This window comes from Pomacea canaliculata, linkage group LG3, assembly GCF_003073045.1.
Source record: "Pomacea canaliculata isolate SZHN2017 linkage group LG3, ASM307304v1, whole genome shotgun sequence".
Taxonomy (NCBI): domain Eukaryota; kingdom Metazoa; phylum Mollusca; class Gastropoda; order Architaenioglossa; family Ampullariidae; genus Pomacea; species Pomacea canaliculata.
The window spans coordinates 23852124-23873082 of record NC_037592.1 but is presented as its reverse complement, the minus strand read 5'-3'; the positions used below and the strand labels follow the sequence as shown (position 1 = coordinate 23873082).

General features: G+C 41.4%; 2 protein-coding genes across 3 annotated transcripts in view; both read right to left on the bottom strand.

Annotated features, from left to right (window-relative positions):
• Nucleotides 1-9318, bottom strand: part of LOC112559091 (fibrillin-1-like) — a 67808-nt gene extending 58490 nt beyond the window's left edge. The window contains exons 1-7 of the mRNA XM_025230011.1: nucleotides 9077-9318; nucleotides 8154-8375; nucleotides 5991-6155; nucleotides 3698-3819; nucleotides 3179-3368; nucleotides 1705-1827; nucleotides 961-1077 (exon numbers count right to left, since the gene is read on the bottom strand). Coding sequence (XP_025085796.1) covers nucleotides 961-1077; nucleotides 1705-1827; nucleotides 3179-3368; nucleotides 3698-3819; nucleotides 5991-6155; nucleotides 8154-8375; nucleotides 9077-9185 — 1048 coding nt within the window. The 5' untranslated portion in view covers nucleotides 9186-9318. The remainder of the gene's footprint in view (nucleotides 1-960; nucleotides 1078-1704; nucleotides 1828-3178; nucleotides 3369-3697; nucleotides 3820-5990; nucleotides 6156-8153; nucleotides 8376-9076) is intronic.
• Nucleotides 9319-10418: 1100 nt separating this feature from the next.
• The window catches only part of LOC112560014 (glutamate receptor ionotropic, kainate 3-like), a 12254-nt gene continuing 1713 nt past the window's right edge, over nucleotides 10419-20959 (bottom strand). The window contains exons 4-10 of one of the 2 annotated variants that reach the window (XM_025231560.1): nucleotides 19103-19306; nucleotides 18446-18580; nucleotides 17750-17972; nucleotides 17299-17486; nucleotides 16863-17167; nucleotides 16437-16614; nucleotides 10419-12652 (exon numbers count right to left, since the gene is read on the bottom strand). In XM_025231560.1, coding sequence (XP_025087345.1) covers nucleotides 12602-12652; nucleotides 16437-16614; nucleotides 16863-17167; nucleotides 17299-17486; nucleotides 17750-17972; nucleotides 18446-18580; nucleotides 19103-19306 — 1284 coding nt within the window. In that variant the 3' untranslated portion in view covers nucleotides 10419-12601. Of the gene's footprint in view, nucleotides 12656-16436; nucleotides 16615-16862; nucleotides 17168-17298; nucleotides 17487-17749; nucleotides 17973-18445; nucleotides 18581-19102; nucleotides 19307-20959 lie in introns of both variants that reach the window. The other variant, XM_025231561.1, reaches the window with a different exon arrangement.

Sequence of the window (20959 nt, the reverse complement as noted above, 5' to 3'; positions counted from 1 at the left end):
GCATGTGCTTAGTTTTTTTTTATTAGTATGATATAGAAATTGCCTTTCTGTTTCCCTTCCCTCTTTTTCTCTCTTTTTCTCTTTCTTCACTCGAGCGGTCAAGTATAAATTATTCACGTCGGGACATCAGACCCACACTGATCAGTTGATTTTTACCTTTTAAGGTATGAAGCCGTTTACCTGATGGCCCCATCCCCCAGCAGTGCGATATCCCCCGCGAGGTGGAAGCACTTTCCCTTCCAAAATCAACAAGAACATCCTTAAGACCCCTTAGCCTTACCCTGGTGTGAGGATAGATATATATCTAAAACTTTTATAAAACTTAAAAAAAAACTTTCTGAAACTTTGTCAAACATTCGCCCATTATGATGTCTTTGGTTTACAGCAAGGTCCGATAAACATGTTTAGTGAGATGCTTACTCGTCAATCCATGTTGAATGTGACCCGACACAGTACATGCAAGCTGTGATCTGCCAGGAAAAATTCGTCGAATTTTCGACCAAGTTTGGCAAAGATGTGTACAAAGGTAAGAGAAAACCAATGGTTTCGTGGCGAACTCTCATGACATTAGGACGTGGGTGAACATTGTAAACCCAGAATGAGCTCAAGGGAGTGTCACACATGATGACAACGAAGCTATAGGGGTGCTTTATTTCTTTGTTATATATTTTTATATACAAGTACTTGGCGCTTTTTACAAGTAATTCCATCGTATTCTGTGGTGTGACTTTTTCCAGATCAACACTCTTGCACAGGGTGTGAGAGAGAGGGTGTGAGAGAGAGAAAGAAAGAGGGAGAGAGAGAGATCTGAAAATCACAAATATATATATTGCTCAGTTGTAGTTTATTGGCCCTGGCATTAACGAGGAAGGCATCAAGATAAAACCCGCCACCCACTCACCCAGCCAGCCAGCCAGTCAACCAGACAGCCTGCCAGACAAACAAATTGTGTCTACTTACCCACGCAGTCGTGTCCCTTGGCGACGTATCCGGAAAAGCAGGAACAGAAGAAGGACGCCAGAGTGTTGTGACATTCTTGATGGCAGCCCCCGTTGTCTATAGCGCACTCATCCACATCTGAAAGATTACACCCACCAACCCAAGATTACAAGGGTGGGAGGGGTATTTCAATACAGGTGTGTCCACACTGCTGTCTCGAGAATGTTGAACGGAAGCTCGAGACAGACTTGATCGACGTCCATGAGGGTGACCCCACTCACAGAGGCCACACTGCCAGACTGCTGACTGTTGTCTTTTATTTAATTACGTCAGATTTTATAATACAATATAGCTTATAATATAGCTTACTGCTCCGATGTGACTTACCCATTCCGTCCTCCTCTATCCCGGTCTGTCCATCTGTTTCCTCCAAGCACACAAATACTACCACCACATGCAAACACTCCTGGAGTTCTGTGTCTCCATACATCGTTACCTGCCTCTGTCTTTTCATCTTTGATATATATATCAAAAGTACTGTTTGACAGTCACACTCTCTTTATCTGCCTTCATGGGCCTTCCTCCAGCCATTAACATTGGCCGAGGTGATCCAAGAGAGAATAACTATACGTAAAGGCTAGTGGCAGTAAACATGACACACCTACATGCAAGCAGGCAAACACACAAACACACTCTCTCACGCAGTGGGACACACACACACCACTACGCGCAGATCTTGCGAGGTGAGAGGTCAGGATATATTACCTATGCAATCTTTCCCAGTCTGTCCGAGTGTGTAGCCAGGGTCGCACGCGCACGCATATCCCCCGTCCCCCGGAACACACACGTGCTGACATCCGCCGTTGTTGATAAGGCAAGGTTCATTCTCTAAAGCAAAACAAAATGGAGAACATGTGATAAAAGCAAATTAATCGCACTGAGTTCCGCCAGGTGTTTTAGGAAACAATCACAACAATAACGGTCATAAATACGTTATCAAGTTCGTTATCAGTAACAAGATTTCTGCCCCATGGGAGGATCAGTTCATTTAGATTGTCGGAGGTTATACTGATGCGGTGTGTGCGTGTGTGTGAACGCGCGTGGATAACCATTCTTCAATCTATGGAGTGACTTAATTGTTCGTAACGCGTGATGATGCGTCACCAACTCCTGATTGTCCAAGAACGTCACACTTAATTCTGTCGAGCGCCTTAAAGTGTTTGTGGGCTTACGGAGAGGTGAAAGGTAAACCATCATCTTCGAGTTCGCTGGAAAGGCGAGAAATGAAGTGGGGTAAGGGGGGGGGGAATTGGTGTTTTACGACGTGTCAGCAACTAAGGCTATATTACAGCAAGCAGTCAGCCCTGTAAACAGATGCCACGTGCAGAGAAAGATCAGCGTGCCCGAGACGAGAAATGAACTCAGGGCAGCCAACCTTCACTGTATTGGTGACAGGCGCTAACAGCGCTAACCGTTGCGCCACCGGACCGCTACAAGTGGGGTAAGGGGAGGGGAGGATGGAGGAGAAGAGAGTGTGTATGAATGACAAACAGCGGACTACTTGATGACTGAAGAACGAAGAAACAATGAAGCTCATTATCTCCAGTAACATGATACAATCCACATCATCACTCCTGGCAAAGAACGTGGGATGACGTATCAATAACTTCATTCCGCCTCACGTGCTGCTTGGAGTAAACAATTCGCTGAATGCATACCTAACTTGTCACATCACATCATTGCTTTTATGGAGTACAAATCTCAACCGTTTAAATTTGGCCTCCTGAACTGTGAAAAAGCATCATCTGGCTCTGGGTACCCACTGTCTTTTCACTCCACGTGACTATCTTATATTAATTCCCCGTTTAATGTTCTTTGTGTCGTCCTCCTTTGGAAATCGCATTGACCATGCTAGTTGTGAAGACATCCTGGTTTATTGTCCCTGTCTAAAGTGTAACGAGAACCACACAATTTTAATCCACACAAATTCGTTTTCGATGAACATCAGGTGGATTCCCACCGAGCATGAGCACATTATAGAGGCCCAACCCCACCATCTGATCTGGGCCCCAGACTAGCTATTTGCCTGTGTACGTCCATGTACGTGACATAAAAATTGTAGATATTTTGACAGAAATATTTTGCAAACTACAACATTCTTAATCCCAACAGCGTTGACGATCGAATAGAGAAAAAGACGAACTCCAATTTGTTTTTTTTGTTTTGTTTTGTCTTTTACCTGGAACACATTCCGGAACTTCTGGCGCTCCCCATTTCAAATTCCGACAGTACATCTGGTTGGCTTCTGGGTCTTTCAGCTTGTAGCCATGGAAACAGGTGTAGGTGGCGATTGTTATATATCTTCCCCTGATTTCATTCATAACGTAGCTGGTCTCCATGACCGCGTTTTCCACTGATGGCGGCTCTACCTGTACACACAGGAACTTTAAGTAACGAAAATGATGATGACAACAAGGACGATGTCAAAAAATACGATGATTTGTCATTACGACCAAATCAGTAAGTTCAGAGTGTTAAGCAGATCCAGCACCTGCTTTTATTGAAAGTTATAATAAATAAATAAATAAATAAATAAATAAATAAATAAATAAATATTGTACTGGACACACACTTCTAACCCTCAACTCGTCCTATGATAATAACACTCCCATGCAGTTTACTCCCACTTTAGCCACTGATAGTGCTGAGTGTAGATGTGATGCCACAGTCTGGTGCACGTGACAGTTGCGGTACTTACGTGGCTATGAAAGCAGGTTTCATCGGAATCTTCTATTCTCACACTCTCTTTTAGCACCGGCTTGCTTTTATCCTTCGTGTCTGTAGTGTTTGCCAGGGGGGATTCAGTTGGCTTGGGACTCACTGTAAACAGTCATCTCAGCCTTTACAGCCTGACTAAAATATGTAATCAGACTGTATACACTACAGTAATACGCAACACTAAAAACGAAGGATGTAATTGTGGACCACTCTCTCAGTCTACCTTGTAATATATATATATTACCATTTACACTGTACACCTAACAACTGTTAAAAAAAGTCAGTTGGCAGCTGCTAATGTGACATAATGTGTAGCAATTCACTGAAAAAAAGATTTAAGGTTATGTCACCAAAAATCAACAGTAACGGTACATCAGTTTATTTATATAGATATATCTGTACTTGCAAGCCTCTCAAAAAAAAAAAAAGTGGAAAATAGATTGTTGTGAAAGTTTTTAAGTACGTCTTCATTTCAGACCTGAGGGCAAAATAAGGAAAGAGTTTTTCTCAACAGTATATGTGCATACACTGTGGTATAGACAGTCTTACAAACTTTTCTTGTCGGTCAACGACATCAAGAATTTGACTTCCTGTACTTTAAAAACACTTGGAGGAATAATTCAACATGAGTCCACAGCTCAGGACGGAGTTGTGTTTGCTGCGAGCACTTGATGGGATACAATGTGTCCGAGTTCTGTGGATGTGGGTTCTTATTCTTTGTGATGCAGGACACTGAAAGTGCATTGTCTGTCTATGCAAGCTCACCATGAACATGAGGAATGAACACAGTTCATAGAGTCACGAGACTGATGTTGTTATCTCTCTCTGTCTCTCATCCTCCCTCTCTCTTTCTCTACGCCTCGTCTTTCTCATCAGAGAACTGTTTCTATTTCAACTCTGCACAATACTACACTACTGATAGAATTGGCTTAAAAAAATAAATGAATAAATAAATAAACAAATAAATAAAAATAAACAAGTAAATAAACAGCCTTTCAAGATGTATTACTTTCACTTTTCACGTTTCCCAAATATCTTTGCTATAAGAATGCCATCATTCTTGGTTTGTTTTCCGAGCCAGTTCCATACTCAGGCTGGGAAAGTTTTTTATACGCAGGTAGTTGCTAAAACTCTGTATCTATTGCCGCAGGGTATACATTCCGATAACTTTCTCCCAAGTAAGTTAAATAACCCTGAGAATTGACAGAACAACACATACCACCTCACATTTGTTGTTGTTGTTGTTGTTGTTGTTGTTGTTGTTGATGAATTCATTCTTTATTTTATTATTATTTTTTTTTGTGGACTAATACCAGCAATTTAGCTTTCCGTTATGCTGGTCGGTTAGCAATCACTTAAAAAGTTGCTGATGGACCAGGAGTTAATTTGTCTGTCGTGTACATTCTATTCTTGAGTTGTGTACTTAAGTTAGGGCGATTTTACCATAAATAAATTGTCGATGACCAGAGAAATACACCGGAGCGCCTGGTTATATAATTGTAGGCACTCTGTCACCTCACGATGCACACTGTCACAAGGATATTAGAAAGTTCGCAAAAAAGTGCGAGCGTGTTTCTGTTCGTCACGTTTCCTTGTTAGATGATAACACAACAGATGGAGAGGTAGACGGGTGACTGAAGGGATGGTTGGGTGGGCAAAGCGGACGGAGAGTAGAGAAGGTGTGAACGTTGAACTCTGCACCCTGCTATGGGCAGTTTCACATGAGACAATTGAGTTCTTCGTGATTCTCGTTTCCTGCTCATACACCAACTAGACGTGGATTTTCCACTATCCACAGTTGAGTAAACTGTGGTGTAAAGAATTGAAGTGAAAATACGTCAGCACCCTTCTCAGATTTCGACAACATATGTAGAGGTTGTTCACGTATAACCTTCCGTTTCCCCATACCCTCAACTGAATGTGCATCAACATGCACATGACGGGGAGATCAACAGGGATGCTGACTTATCTGCCCGTCCCTGGCACACAGAGGTGGTGTGTCACTTGGAAATTCCATTTTCGTCACCAAGGGCGGAGTGGGCGATAGCACAGGGAGAGGGGTCGCCTGCCGAAGGAGAACTTGCTTAGAACACTCCTTGATTTTTCTCCTGCATCCCTCTTATTCTACAGAAAATGTTGCTACTTAGACCACCACCAACACCAACCACAACAACAACAGCAACACACGGCTACTGCATCACACAGCAACATTCTTGCTGAAGTAATCTCGGCATCGCGACTTACCGGTGCAAGAGAAGTAACTCCATCCATACCTGCGCATATGGGATAGATGCCGGTCCACCGCCCTCCCTCACACAGCAGCATGTTGGAGCCCACCAGGTGGTAACCAAGGCGACACGTGAAGGTGGCCACGCCCCCTGACTCGTCCACGCTGACCACGCCATTTTTGGGGGCTGGCAGAGCTGGACATCCCTCCTCTGAAAGACAAGGTGCATTCATGATGGTGTCTACATGGAAACTAGCCTTGGTGGCAAGGTTTCTACCTACTCGTAAAATCGTTGTTATGCTTATCGAAATTACACATTTTGGATCATCATCATCATCAATATTTAATAATAATAATAATAAATGCAAAATTTGTAAAGCACATACTACTCACATTCCTCAGGATCATGCTCTTAGCACTTAAGAACAAGAACTAGACATTGACAGCATACGAGGGACAGGAACACAAATAACATATGAGCTATAAAACAATAAACAGCCATACTAAATGAAGAATAAAAATCAAATACAGAAAACACAAAGAGAAACCAAATAATAAGAACAAGACCTGAGAGTAACATGATATTGCAAAAGGAAGGGTATGAGAAGGACTAGCATTATGGCAAAGGGCAGGAGTAATGCTTACAGAAGATGTGTGTTTTCAGTGCAGGTTTAAAGGATTTAATAGTGGGTAGGTGGCGAATGTGGAAAGGGAGATAGTTCCATTGAAATAATAACCACAATAACCACAAATCCTGTGGCCATATGTTGCTGTTGCTTTGGTGACACTATTTTGTCTCATTTGTTGTTATGTCAAAGTAACCAGTTATATTTTTTCTTTTAATGGAAGTGATAATTGACAGAGGTTTTTATTTCTGAAATATCCCCAACCAAGCCCTTTCGTTTGGAATTAACATTATCAAAATGCAAACTGCGAAATGGATCTAATTTATGTGGGATAAAAAAATTAGATTGATAGAATACCTTAGCTAAAATTGCACTTTGTTACATGTTCTGTTAATCCTGATGTAGTTCTTACTTACCAACTAAAGACTCAACATGTCACACCAGGCCCAGTCTTTACTGCAAAGTCTACGTAAATTCTCAAAGTAACACAGAAAATGTTAAAAGGAGCTGAATTACATGGCTGTTAGGTTAAGAGCTGAAATTCATACTCATCAGTCAAGAAACTTGTGGCTATCAGTGTGAAATCTGTCAACCTGACATCCTGAAACTCACACTTCTCAGGCCAGGAATTCAAATTTATAGCTTTAACTTAACAGCCTCACTAGGAATTAAAGTTTTAACTCTCAGGGTAGTTGCAATAAACATTTATACCCTCAGTGTTAGAATTCACATTTTTTGTCCTATGAACCAGAGCATCTGGCTTTTAAATTTATTAAACTGAAAACTGCCATTCATTTTTATCAGCAAAGGAACTTCAACAAGTTGTAATTAAATATCACATCAACTGTAGTTAATGTTTCTCACAATGAAATCATAATGTAATTTTTGATGTAATTTTTTAATGCTGGGAGTTGCCATTTGCAAATCAGGCTTATGGGATCAGGAACCTTCTGCTTAGGTAAAGCCATATTAGTTTATATCAAAACCTTTAGCATCTAGCTTCTTGAATTATATAGTGTTTAGTCTCTTCACAGTCTTGTCTAACCTTACAGACAGTTGTATCATTTTTATTACATTTATTTATAGTTTTATTACTGGTAATGAATAGTGATAATGCAATCTCAATTCTTTTTCTTCGGTTTGTTGCTGCTGTTTCAGCAACCATGTAGAGTCCAGAATCTCTTATTATCATTTCTGCACCTGTTACAAGAAGAGAATCTAAATTTCTCCCCCCCTTCCTTTTTCATCATGTCTTCATTTTTTGCTACTCTCTGTAATCATTTTAGTATGGCATGATTGTTCTAGTGGACAAAGACTTGTGGCTGAATCATTCAGACTCTACTAAAGCATCAAGATTAATAAGATCACAGAAATGATTAAAAAGGAAAGTGTACTTGTTTCTTAAGAATGCAGAAAGTCAAAGATGCCTTGAATAGGACTACAGAGAAAAGACAATTCATTGCATTCAGCAGATCTTTAAAGCGATTTCAGACATTCTTTGTCAGCAGTATGCATCTTAGAACCATGTTGGTGATACTCTCCAACCTTTACACAGTGATCTGGGGATGTGGCTATATACTGACCAACACAGAGAGGAGGTTCAATGGTCCACTGTCCTTCACTAAGGTCGCAGGCACCATGTGTAGATCCAACAGCATAGAATTTATCATCACAGCTGTACTCTAAAAGCAAACCCTCTCCCCAAATGTCCACCCGACCATTGCGAATGGAAGGGGGTGGAGAACATGGCTTCTCTCCCTTGTTTTCATCTTCCTCATCTGTTTCCCAAGTGACTTCTTCGTTCTCTGTTTGAAATTGATTTCAAGAAATTAATTACAGTCATCTGTGACTTTACAAATGACAGTTCTGTATATGAAAAAATATGGATATAAAGTGTTTTGTGCATATATCAATCAGCATGTGTGTTTTGTTAAAGGATACAATGTCTTTACTTTCACACAATGTCTTTTTTCACAAAATTTGTGTCATTATAAAAATGATAAAATCTTTGGATGTAGTGTAACGCGTAATTTATTAACTTTATAACAACAACAACAAAAAACAAATTTCTTTTTTGGGAGGGCCAATTACTTACAAAGACTGTTATAGAATCATGACATGCACCCTGCAACCAACCAAAACTTAACCCTTTTCCTAAAAGTAACCCTGAACCCTATCCTAAACTCAGCCCATAATCCTAACCATAATTATAACCTCTTTTTCTAGTTTGTAAGAAAGTATCATGGTGTCGTGGCGTCTAAGGTCATGTCGTGACCCCGCCACTACATGATAGCTGTGAAAGTGAATTTTTATTCCCCAAAACGGCTTTTAACAGGACTCAGCTGCTTGTTGACTAACCGTTATAATTGTAAGAACGATAACAACTATGAACAATCAAGATGCCAAGCTCAAAGCTTGGCTGCCTGTTTTGAGACTTCCGAAAACCGTTTCCGTGTCTCGGCAAAGTCAGACAAGTCAAACACTACTCATCATGGAAGCCACGTACCATCGATGTCTTCGTAGGCGTCGTAATCATCTTCTTCTTGTTCCAAAATCCATTGGCCATTGACAATAGAAGCGACAGTTGTAAGCAGAAGTGCGGTCGCCAGCTTCATGATAATGCCCCCAGTCGCCAAGGTCAAAGTGCGCAGGTCACAAGTCTTTTCTGACCCACAAGTTCTTTGGTATGAGGCGCCACGCGTGGCACAACTTTCACAAGACGAAGCATAAGTGTTTTAATAAGTACCGATCGAGATCCAGGTAATCTACATTTATATTTGTTGAAATTGAAGTGCAAACGTGTGTGTACATCCCCTATCTCTAATACTCATGCACGCATGCACGCAGAAACACACGGAAACAGACTAGTGGCAAAAAAAAAAAAAAAGTTTGATTGTTCATCATGTTTTCTAACAGTTTGGTGCTGCAAAGTAATCATAATTACTTTCTAGTTTATTCCTTTTGTTCTTGATACTCTATATTCACTTTAGGATAATTTCAGTTTACTTGGATGACTTAATAACTGAAATATTTGTTTACATTCTTCAGAAGTATATTTCTGAAAAACAGGTTTTAGGTAGCCCAAAATGTGGATTTAATAAAAAATGTAAGATGTTTTATGATGTAAAGGTTAAGAACAACTTGTATATCCTAAACCGGAGAAGGAAAACTTATTTTCAATGACCAAAGAAAGATTTCCTGTAGGAGTTATAGAAGTTGTACGTTGGCAAATCAGTTTGAGCGACAGAAGACTGGAGTTTACACGTTGGTAGGACACCATACATGCCTGTGGAGGTTTCTGGAAGTGAAGTCTGTCTGCCACAGGAAGTCTGCGCTTAAAGCCTTCACTTGCTGCCATGTGTCGGCGCTGCAGTGTTTGCACGTGTCGACAGCAGAGAGCTGACAAGGCGAGCAACACCACTTTAATTAGAGTCATTCATTGCTGGATGTTTACTTCCTACTTCTTCAGCACCGTTACTGCCCTCTCTGCATATCCGTTTGTATGTTCATTCTGAGTTTGCATCTCACTTTTAGTCAACCCATGTATTTATGCAGACCTGGGCAAAGGCCGGCCCGCGGGCCGCATCCGGCCCGCCTCCTCTCTCTGACCGGCCCGCCCGCTGGCCCGCCCGCCAATATATATGCTATGTATACAGTATTGGGTAAAACTGAGTTAACTATATTAGTCCGGCCCTCTAAAACCATTCCAATTTCTCATGCGGTCCCTTGGGAAAATTAATTGCCCACCCCTGTATTTATGGTTACCTGTGTGACATTGAATGTTCATGAGCCGGCGACGTGCAAACAACAACAACAACAACAACAACAACAACAACAACAACGTTTCATTCTGGTGACATTTTTCTTATTATTTTATTATCACAATTTTCGCGCACAACACTAGAAGAGGGTAGCTCTTGGCTTTATGTAAAAATGAAATATTGTGCATAACAGTCTTCCTAGAAGTTGAGTCTTTTGCCATGTGCAGTCTTCTCCAGTTCCCAACAGAAACACACCTCCAAAAGTGTCAAGTAAAAGCCAGACAAGTGTATTTTGACGGCTGGTATTAGAAGACAAAAATAAAACGAGAATTTCGACAAGCGAGCAGTGCTCACGATGGCATCCTAATATCCACAAGCGCTGATGTTTGATGAAGAGAAGGAGAAAAATTACATCTGATGGTGCTGAAACTTCCGGACATTTCAGCTTCTCAGGGGAGGATTCCACGCCGTCTGTTTACATGTGATGTTACTTGATCAGAGGTACAAGAATGTGCAATCAACTTGCACGCCTTCTGTAGGCAGATAAAAAGTTGGGAGAGTTGGTGTACATACGGGCACATATGTGTGTGTCACACATATATATATATGAAAAACTGTCCGAAGTAGAGTTTAACCCAACAATCCGTGTATTAGTCAAACATTAGCATGTGTGTGGATATTTGGACACCATCCTGAGCACTACTCGCTTTACTCTGAAAAGTACAGTCAGGTACATTGCAACTGTGCATGTTATAAATACCTGATGCTGTACATGTCAAAGTTTTTCACAGATTCACGGTTCAAGTATAGTTACATGGCATAACCACAAAAAAAGAAAGGTCCATGAATAAAATCGAAAAAAACCCCAGACCTGGACAGAGGTGTTTTTTTTTTTTACAGGTATCGCACATACAGTTTGCATGCAAGTTAACTACACAAACGTGCACTCCAGCTGTAAGGGAAGTAATCCGTCAAGAACGACGAGACAAGACTACAAGGGTTGTGTGCTCTTGACATGAGGCAAAATGATAGAAGAGAGCAAGCGACGAAATGTATGCATTGTTCGACTCGACCCAATGGACTGAATGAAGAATACGTTACACTTACCCTGCAGCCTGTCTGTATGTACGTACGTATATATTTAACATTAGCAAATTGTGTTCGCCATTTCAGAGCCAAAGTCAACTAAAGTGGGACTGAAGGCGATGACTAGAAAATTATTGCGATGCACATATGAACACATTACTGATTACTCGAGTAAACATAAAAAATTTCTTCTTTTCCCCCACACAATTCACAATTTCTTTGAAAATGGTTATAAGAAATATTCTAGTTTATTTCTTTACGAAGAATGTGAGCAAACAGTTTGAAATAGTTCATTGTAGTTTGTAAGTTCTACATTGATAATTTACAAATATGTACAGGAAATCGGCACATTTGTGACAATATTAAAAATACATTCACACACTTTAAATGCCTCACTATCACCAATCATACGAGCATGATAATGATTCAGACATCTGTGAGACACAACTATCAAAAGTGCTCGCGCAAACACAGAAGCACACACACACACGAATGTGAGCACACGAGTATACATAAACACACAGATCACACACAAGCACGCGCAGAGGAAAAAATACATACATTTATACATTATTCGTGATTGCACAACTGCGAGTGTGAGACTTTAATAAATGCATACATGCATGCAGCTAAGTAGGAAGGAATTTCTGTCAATTACTACTTTCTTTAGATATTAAAAATTTAACTCCTAAAATGATTTTCTAATCATGTGTATAAAAAAGTAACCAGTCAAGGAATTAATTCTCAAAACAAATCTTGTACAGCTTGGAAAAAATTGACCAAGAGTTCACTGAAAAACTCATCTACACCATTTTGTGTTGGTGAGCTTTGTGACTCATTTAGAAAATGCATTACCACGGACATCTAGAAATTCAGTGCAGTTAATAAATAGAATCCACTTATTGCTGTACGCCTCGTAGCACTCGTGAAAGCAGGAAGAAAAGTTATGCGCCCATAGGAACCAGTTCCAGTGAAGTGATTTTTGAGAACAGAATCAGTCATCACCCAGCAGACGAAGAAAACCAAGAAGAGGCGCATAACGAAAGTTGTGATGAATATTTAGGAACGTGGCAATTAAATCACACAGGCTCTTGTTGTTGTGAAGTCAGCTCTCACCATTGGCACAGTCCTTGCAGGATTTTAGTTTTCCGTTTCTAAAATCAGGTGAGCAGGAAGTAACCACATCAAAGAAAGGCTTCACCTGTTCCGTAGCCATTTTCGGGACCCTTGGTTTCCTGCTGAATAAACACAAATAAAATATTAACTGTTCTTGACACACACGTGGCATAAATAATTGATGTTTAGAGGATGAAAGTTAAGAAAGCGCATGGTTATGCACAATTAAAAAAATGTGGATTAATTTATATAAAGAATTTAGGATCCATGACATGGAAATGCTGTATCTAAAAGGAAATGACAGATCAGTTGCTGCTTTACTCACACAATACATCATCAACTCTTTAGAAATTATTATAAAGTTGGAATGTGACAAAAGGTGAAACTGAGAAAAGTGGGAAAGAAATAAAGTAATCTTTTGTGTAAAAAAGTGGGTAGTGTAAGGAAAAAAATGTGATTGCACATTATAGTCAAGTTTGCATTCAGTAGATAGGTGAAATTCAAAGACTTTCTAACGGTGGGATCCATGACTTATTTTAGGCATTTCTTTTGGTGCAGACAAATTCTAAAAGCTATTTTTATTAAAATATAAATAATTATCTCAAAAGTAGGTCACTAAGCATTAACATCGGATGAAAAAAAGTAGTTTTCGAGGTATTTTGAATTAAGCGAAGTTAGGTAAAGCACAGATGCAGAATATGCAATAATCTCAAATTTTTGCCCTAATTTATTATGTGTCTCTCCATTTAAAATTACAACTTTCGGATAATCAGTCATACATAGCTGATGACGATTATAATTATAGCTGCACTAAATTGTCTTGAAAGTAGTGTTTAGTACAGTGGAGTCTACTTCTGACATCACCTTAAAGACAATAATAGTCTTAGTAGGTTAAAAGTACTCGCTAAGTGTACCAAAGTAACAGCTGTCATATGTAATTTTTAAAGGTAGGCATGACCACAGATTGTAAGCACGACAGCTCTCTTGAAAGACGGGCGGGAGGAGGAGGGGAGGTTGTTGACGAAGCATGCAGGGAGGCACCTCAACCACGTACTGTCGCTGACTAATCAATGAACGCACGAGACACAGTTCCATGGTTATGAAACACTTCCGACACGCACCAGAACGGCTGGACACAAAGCTTACAAAACAATAATGTCATGTCAGAATGGCGGGAGGAACTGCTACACAGAAGCACCAGACCATGTCGGATATGTGACGACATTCAAGGCCTTCCACGCAACACGACTCGTCACACCCACGTGACTGCGCTCGTGTGCACTGGGGTCAGCTTGTGTGTGTGTGCACGTGCTGTCGTGTAAACCTCCAGTCAATCATAAATACAGTGGCGTAGGAACCAGGTGGACAAGGGATGTTGAGTTGTACCCTCTCCCCCAGGCTCAATACCTGAGATGTGATTCTTCACACGTGCAAAAAAGTAGAGAGAAAAGCAGAGCGAGAGAAGAGAGAGAGGTGGGAGGGAGAGAGAGAGAAATAACAAATCTTTATTACCAGGGTAACAGAATAAGCGAACGTTATGCTTTTTTTTTTTAACATCTAGCCCTCAGTCTAAAGAAAGGAAGCTGAAACAAAGGTGTGTGCACAAAGATATGGATTGATGTTTGACTAATGAATAAGTGATATTTGGTGCATGATAATGTTTTTCATTGTTAGTAATGGGTGTTTACTTTGGGTGGGAGGCCTCTGCTTCATCTGTAATGTGCGAGCTCACTATCAGCATGGAGTTTGCCCAGGGCCGCCGACCTGTCCGGGCCCCTTGTAATTGCAATCGTAAATTATTTTTCTAGGATATGATAATAATGCGCTTACAATTCGATTGTCAATATCTACATTTAATTCAGTAATGTAATATAGTCTGAAAACATTTGGACAAGCGCAGTAGGATCTACATCACTACTCTAACACAGTTGTTTACAGGTGAGTGTTTTGTTTGTTGTTTGTTCTTTGTTTGTGTTTAATGCCGTACCAGCAACTATGGCTATATCACAGGTGAGTGTTTTGTTTGTTGTTTGTGTTTAATGCCGTGCCAGCAACTAGGGCTTTATCACAGGTGAGTGGTTAGTAAAGGAGGAAAAATGACCTTAAAGGATCAAACTCGTAATATCCCACTCTTAGAAAAGTCCCCAGAGTTAGAAATGCTTTTGTAAACCTTTCTTTAAAAGAAAAGGAAAAAGATCAGAAATCCACTGACCAAGGCCGGGCTCCCTTCACATCCCCTTGCGCTGTTACAGCATCCCCATCCCCTGTCCCCCCAACTACTCAGGCCTCGGTTTGCCCTCCACCCCCAAAGTCGAACATCTTCCTACGCCAGTGCAATGCTAATATCGCCAACGGTCCATCGTCATCAGTGTATCGCCAACGTTTGCTCTCTTGCCATTCAGCTTCGCTTGTCCCCACAGAACAACTGCGGCACAAACCTTCTGATCTTTCCAATCCCGAGAGTGGTTGTCAATGTTTGAGCGGGTCTAACCTTTACCTTCATGTACAGTAAGGGCTGTCCGAACCCTCAGGCAAGCTGACTGTCTGACTCTTGAAAGTGTTCACGTTCAGTTCAACCGTCCATGGTGCTTCGACCCAATCCCAGTTCTTTTCCCAAGTGTAACAGTCATTTTTTTTTAAAAGATCTTTAGCTAAGCAGCACTCTCTTTTCCTCTTTTTATATCTTCTTCTTTTGTCAAGATAATCCGGAAAGTAAAAAAAAAAAAATAACAAATCATAACAAAAAACGAACTAATGAAAGAAGGAAGGAAAGGAAAATAAATCAGAGGAAAAAATGTATCTGAGCACCATGGGCTTTCATTTGTTTTTACAGTCTGGTTTTTTTCCAAGCAGTGTTTTGTGCGTATCTATTGCATTGGAAAGAACGTTGCATATGTGTGTGTGTGTGGACGGTGTGCATGTGTGTGTGGGTGTGTGTTTGTTGCGTCGCGTCTGTTCATTCTGGTAAGACGATCTGTGATGCCCCCGATGCCCTATGCCCTCTATACTGTCTACAGGACAAGATAAAAGGCGATTCTAGTCTGATGCTGTACTCTGATATCTCCCTGCGGGCATAGGACAGCTGCCCTCTAGGGTTTTTAGTTTAGTGAGAGCGAGTTTTAGAGGTGAATGCCACAGGTCCACGTACTCACAGGTCCACGTACTCACAGGTCCACGTACTCACAGGTCCACGTACTCACAGGTCCACGTACACGTGTACATAAATGGGAGCACGCGCACATATGATATATATATATAAACACACAAGTGAGCGAGCGCAGGATGGAGCACATTAACCCACTCTATCTAACATGCAAACAATCATCTCAGAGAAAGCTGTTTGTCTCCCCGTCATCGTGTGCATACTTGGACCTACGAGCCTGAAATATACATACAGTCCTCGTGAAAACATCTGTGGTGATGAGGCCACCGAAGAACATATTCAAGATGATCCAAATTTACCTTTTATATAAATATCACAGTGAAGGACAAGTGCAATGTCAAGTGTAAGTACTTTGGAACAGTCACGGAATATACAAAAGAAATCGCAGACGCATATCAAAAGTGCGATGAAAGGAAACATGATTTAAACAAAGAGGTTCAAAATGTGTCAAAGGAACTAGGAAACGATTATGACAGAAATTTTTATAAGATTCCAATAAATAAATAAATAAATACATAAATAAATAAAAAACCAAACGAAGATTTCAGACACATTCATGGGCTTTTATTATCTAGTGAAATTATTTCTGGGCTTTCTGCCTCGTTTTAGAGACGTAATCCTCACGTAAATGTGACGTTCTAGGCGCCGCAGCATTAGAGAGATGTTAAGGTAAGTGTTGCAGCATTAGGCACGAGTTATTACGAAGTAATTACGAAGTTCAAAGTGCAAGGAACACTGACCAGCTTGGAGGCGCGCAGCAGAGCGTGTCCCACGTACTCGCCCAGGCAGACCACAGCAGCGATGATAATTCCGCCAACGAGGATGAAGAAGACGCCAGCGACGTTTTCAATCTGAAGCTCGCTCGTCTCGTCTGATGAGGGCTTCGACAGGTCGGGGCAGTTCCGGTTGCCCCAGTACCTGCAACAGACAATGAACAGCCTCCATTCTAACATTTCCAGAATGCAGGATGTGTCGCAAGACTTTCACGTAACCTTCTGGCAGCTTGATGATGTCAGCACTAAGGAAATGAACACTAGCACCAACAATATTAAAGAAATTATACTGTCAACACAGAGCAATAACATGCAGTATGTACCGACGACATCATTCAGTGCGTTTTCGTCTAAGACATTTTCATTTTCTTACATTTCAAGACAGTGACCCACCTCGTCTCCAGTTCGTGCAAGCGTCCTCTGTCGCTGAGCTTTAGTATAGCCATGGACAACTCCTCCCTGTAGGTGGCGCCAGGCGGCACGCCTATGCCAAAGCCTTTGGGGTCAAAGGGCGGGCCTATCTCCATGAGGTCGCAGTCGACGATGGTGTGGTATTTGTTGACGGTGGTGTCCCAGAAGAAGGCGTAGTCCTGCTCCTTGACCTGCATAAAACCCACACTCGTGTTGTCCACCATGGAGTCCGGCTCGATCTCGGACATCTGGGCCCACATCTTGGCAAAATGCTCGATTTTGGTGTTCTGCAAAGTTGAAAGGTGAAGAGTCCAAGACCAAATAAATAAATCGAAACACAAGCCTGACCGTTACTTGAATTAAGAATAAAGATAGTCAGACGAGACAGGAGAGTAAGCCCTGGACATAAAGGAATCACCTTGAAGAAGGACATGACTCCACTGGACTTGACTGTCCCATACTTGATTTTGTTCTGTTGGGCGAGGTCCGTGACTGACTTGATCGGTGTGTTGATCTTCTTGACGGTTAGAAAGGCCGCCAGGTTGGCCGTGTAGGACGAGATGAGGATCAAGGCGAAGAACCACCACGCGCTGGTCAGAATGCGGCCTGCACAGCATCAACCACCTTGTCACGTGTTTTAACTGTATTATTACTTCGTTATGTCAACTTTGTACAGGTCATGAGCGAATATGTTCAATAAAGTATGCAAAATGATTCTGTACTGCTCTCTGAGATGAACTATAACTTAACAAGACAAAGAACAATTAAATAATTAACAGAAAACAAATCACAAGCGTAAAGAAACCAAACAAAATAAAATAAAAGATGAAAATAAACGTAGTTATCGGCGATGTGTGTGCGAGATGAACCTGGAATGGTGGAGGGCGAGGAGTCCGTGTTGCCCTGCAGCAGGGAGCCAAAGATGAACCAGAAGGCCTCGCGGATGGTGATCTGAGGTGCGCGCTGCTGCAAGGGGCCGTCGGCGCGTGCTGGGGCCGTGCCAATGCGCTCCAGCATGTACAGCACGATCGACACCACGACAAAGGAGCACATCGTGCAGATCCACACGATCGGCGACAGCGGGTTCAGAAACTGTACACACACACACGCACGTACACACACTTTATTAGGATACTGCTGTAAGAGCTACACATACAATCTACATCAGAGTAGACACAAATGTACCAAATACTTATCCACAGTAGAATAACTTTTTTAAAAGAAACCGAAACCTGTTTTTGTCTTTGAAACAACCAATCGCCTTAATGGACACAAGTCAAGTACAGAGTCAAGTTCTCATTTGACGATTGTTTACTTTGTTGAAGACTAATCCTTAAAATATAAATAAACATCGCTGGAAATATTTGTTCATTAACTGGTTGATGAAACAAATGGCTGATTGACAATACCGCGATGGCGGCCATTCAAGACGCTAGTGAGGTCGCTGACGTCACTACATCGCAACGCGTGCTGGCAGTCTATGACGTCACACTTGTCACCGTTGGTGGCGATAAGAAAAAGAAAAGGACATGTGTGACGACACCAACATGGCGTGTGACGTTCACCTCAAAGTATGACGTCTCACGCCGCGGCAGCCTCATCAGGACGCTGATGTAGCGGGTCATGAAGGGCTTGGTGAAGTCCACGGCCTCCTCACGGTCCGAGTTGATGCTGAGTGGAGCCACCGACATGGTGGCGTTCTGTGAGGATGTCAGTCACGTGAGCACTCACACACAAACTACAGGACATTTATGTTAAAATAAGAGGGAGCGCAATAGGTCACACACACACCTAAAGAAGGAATGATAGATTGACAGAAAATAAAGAAACAAAGAGAGAAGGAAGATAACTAGCAAGAAAATAGAAGTGACTGAGAGACTGCAGAAAGAATGTTTTTCTTCCGCGAACGTTAGAACGAGGAATAAGCGGTTACTACTACTATTACTAATAAAGTGGATTACAACAATACATTTGTCATATGTAGAGTATGCCCCCACCGCTAAAACAAAACAAAACAAAAACCAAACCAAACAAAACAAAACAAAACAAAACCCACACACAAACAGTCGACATCAAAACAACGAAAATTACTGGCAACAACAGAAAGAAGACGCACGATGAGCTAAAGACAGGACAGTCAACCTCCAGTCGGATGGCCGGACACAGCAATCCAACCTCACGGGGAAGTAACTCATTACAGTTATTAGCTGAGTGGTTCTTACCCCTGCCAGAAGCTCTCCGATCATCCCGTTCCATTCGCCATTAGACTTTTTGGAGCCGAAGTTCCCGTCATGCACCAGGTAAATCTCGTATTCAAAGTCGAGCATTCGCGCGATCTCATCGATAAGATCGACAGCGAACCCCTGGAACCTGTCGTTGCCCTTCCGGGAAATGTGATCTCGCTTCAGCATGGTGAATGGGCGCTCCTGTAAACAACAACAACAACAATCCATTCACTGAAGCCTTGAGCTGCAAGCAATTGCACATGCTAAACAAAGCAGACAACGAGACATTTCACACAACATCTCTCTCTCTCTCGCACTCTAGATAACAGATTGACAGATAATGACAATGACTATTCTTTATTTACGACTATGGTAAGATGATGATGATAACAGGTTAAATTTAGTCGTCGCCCTTAGAAAATAAATAAAACATGCTAAATTACTAGCCTACTTCAAGAACAAAAGTTATGACAGAGAAATGTTAAAACATACACACTATAGTGGTTATTAGCCCATATTTACAAACTATTCCTTCCTCGGGTTAAGAAGTATGTCTCGAAAAGTAATTTCTTATCAATGCTGTCCTGCTGCTAGAGAATCACAGAAACAAAGAAGTAATTTACTCCGTACATCTCTTTAGTACACTTAGACAACCAGAAAGACATATATTCCACTTGGACCTCAAGTGAAGGGAAAGGGTTGAAGAAAGTTAGAAAAAGAAAACTGAAGGAGTATGTTCACTGCGTAGAGGTTGCTTCCCTTTATGTGCGAGGAAATTTCTGAGAGAGGTATTCTTGAGAAGAATAATACACAGCTCCTGTAACCTGATTTTTGAATTTAGTTACTCAGTGTTGACTGTTTTCAAGGACCCATTACTCTGTTATTTCATTGTGAGACATTGCCGCCAGTCTGTCTATTTTCTGTCCTTTAATTTCTTTTGAAAAGAAATACTCAAAAATCATATAAATAAACATGAAAAATATAACATGTAACTGGGGAAAAATAGTACAAGAAGGCAACAGTCACTTCCATGTTTGTAGGAGACTGTCTCGAGAACAGCTAATGGGGTGAGAATATTTGTAAAAATAGTATTTAGTAACTAGCTCTGTCTCACTAAACCTTTAAAAATGGAGCACCACCGCCAGTTTGATTATTTGTTTGCCTGACGATGTGTGGATGTTGGGCGACTCACAGCTGTAAACAAAACTTGCCGTCACCACCAGATGGCGCTGGCTTGATATGCAGATAGCAACACCGATATCGGTATCACACATCGGAAAGAGGGTCAAACATTGACGTGGATGTCAAAAGCACTCCTCGTTATCATCAACATTATGCTTCACTATTTCCCATTGTAATGACAAATCAATAACAATGGGAAAAGCTGGAAATCGTGTCAATGAGAAAGATTTAGGGCAACATGGTCATTGACACATCAACATAACTCTGAGATGTAAAAGCTCTCTCTGTCTGTCTGTCTGTCTCTCTCTCTCTCGCATAAGCGGCCCGGTGGCGCAACGGTTAGCGCTGTTAGCGCCTGTCACCAATACAGTGAAGGTTGGCTGCCCTGAGTTCATTTCTCGTCTCGGGCATGCTGATCTTTCTCTGCACGTGGCATCTGTTTACAGGGCTGGCTGCTTGCCGTAATATAGCCTTAGTTGCTGACACGGCGTAAAACACCAATTCCCCCCCCCCTCTCTCTCTCTCGCACACACACACATTCTTTTACGGCTTTGCTTCCACACACCTTTCCGACAGCCGTCCACGCACTCAGGTGTGTTAAGAGGTTAATTTATCGAGCTATCGCACGAGAGCAGCTGTTCCCAGGATTTTTTTTTCTCTCTCTCTCTCCAT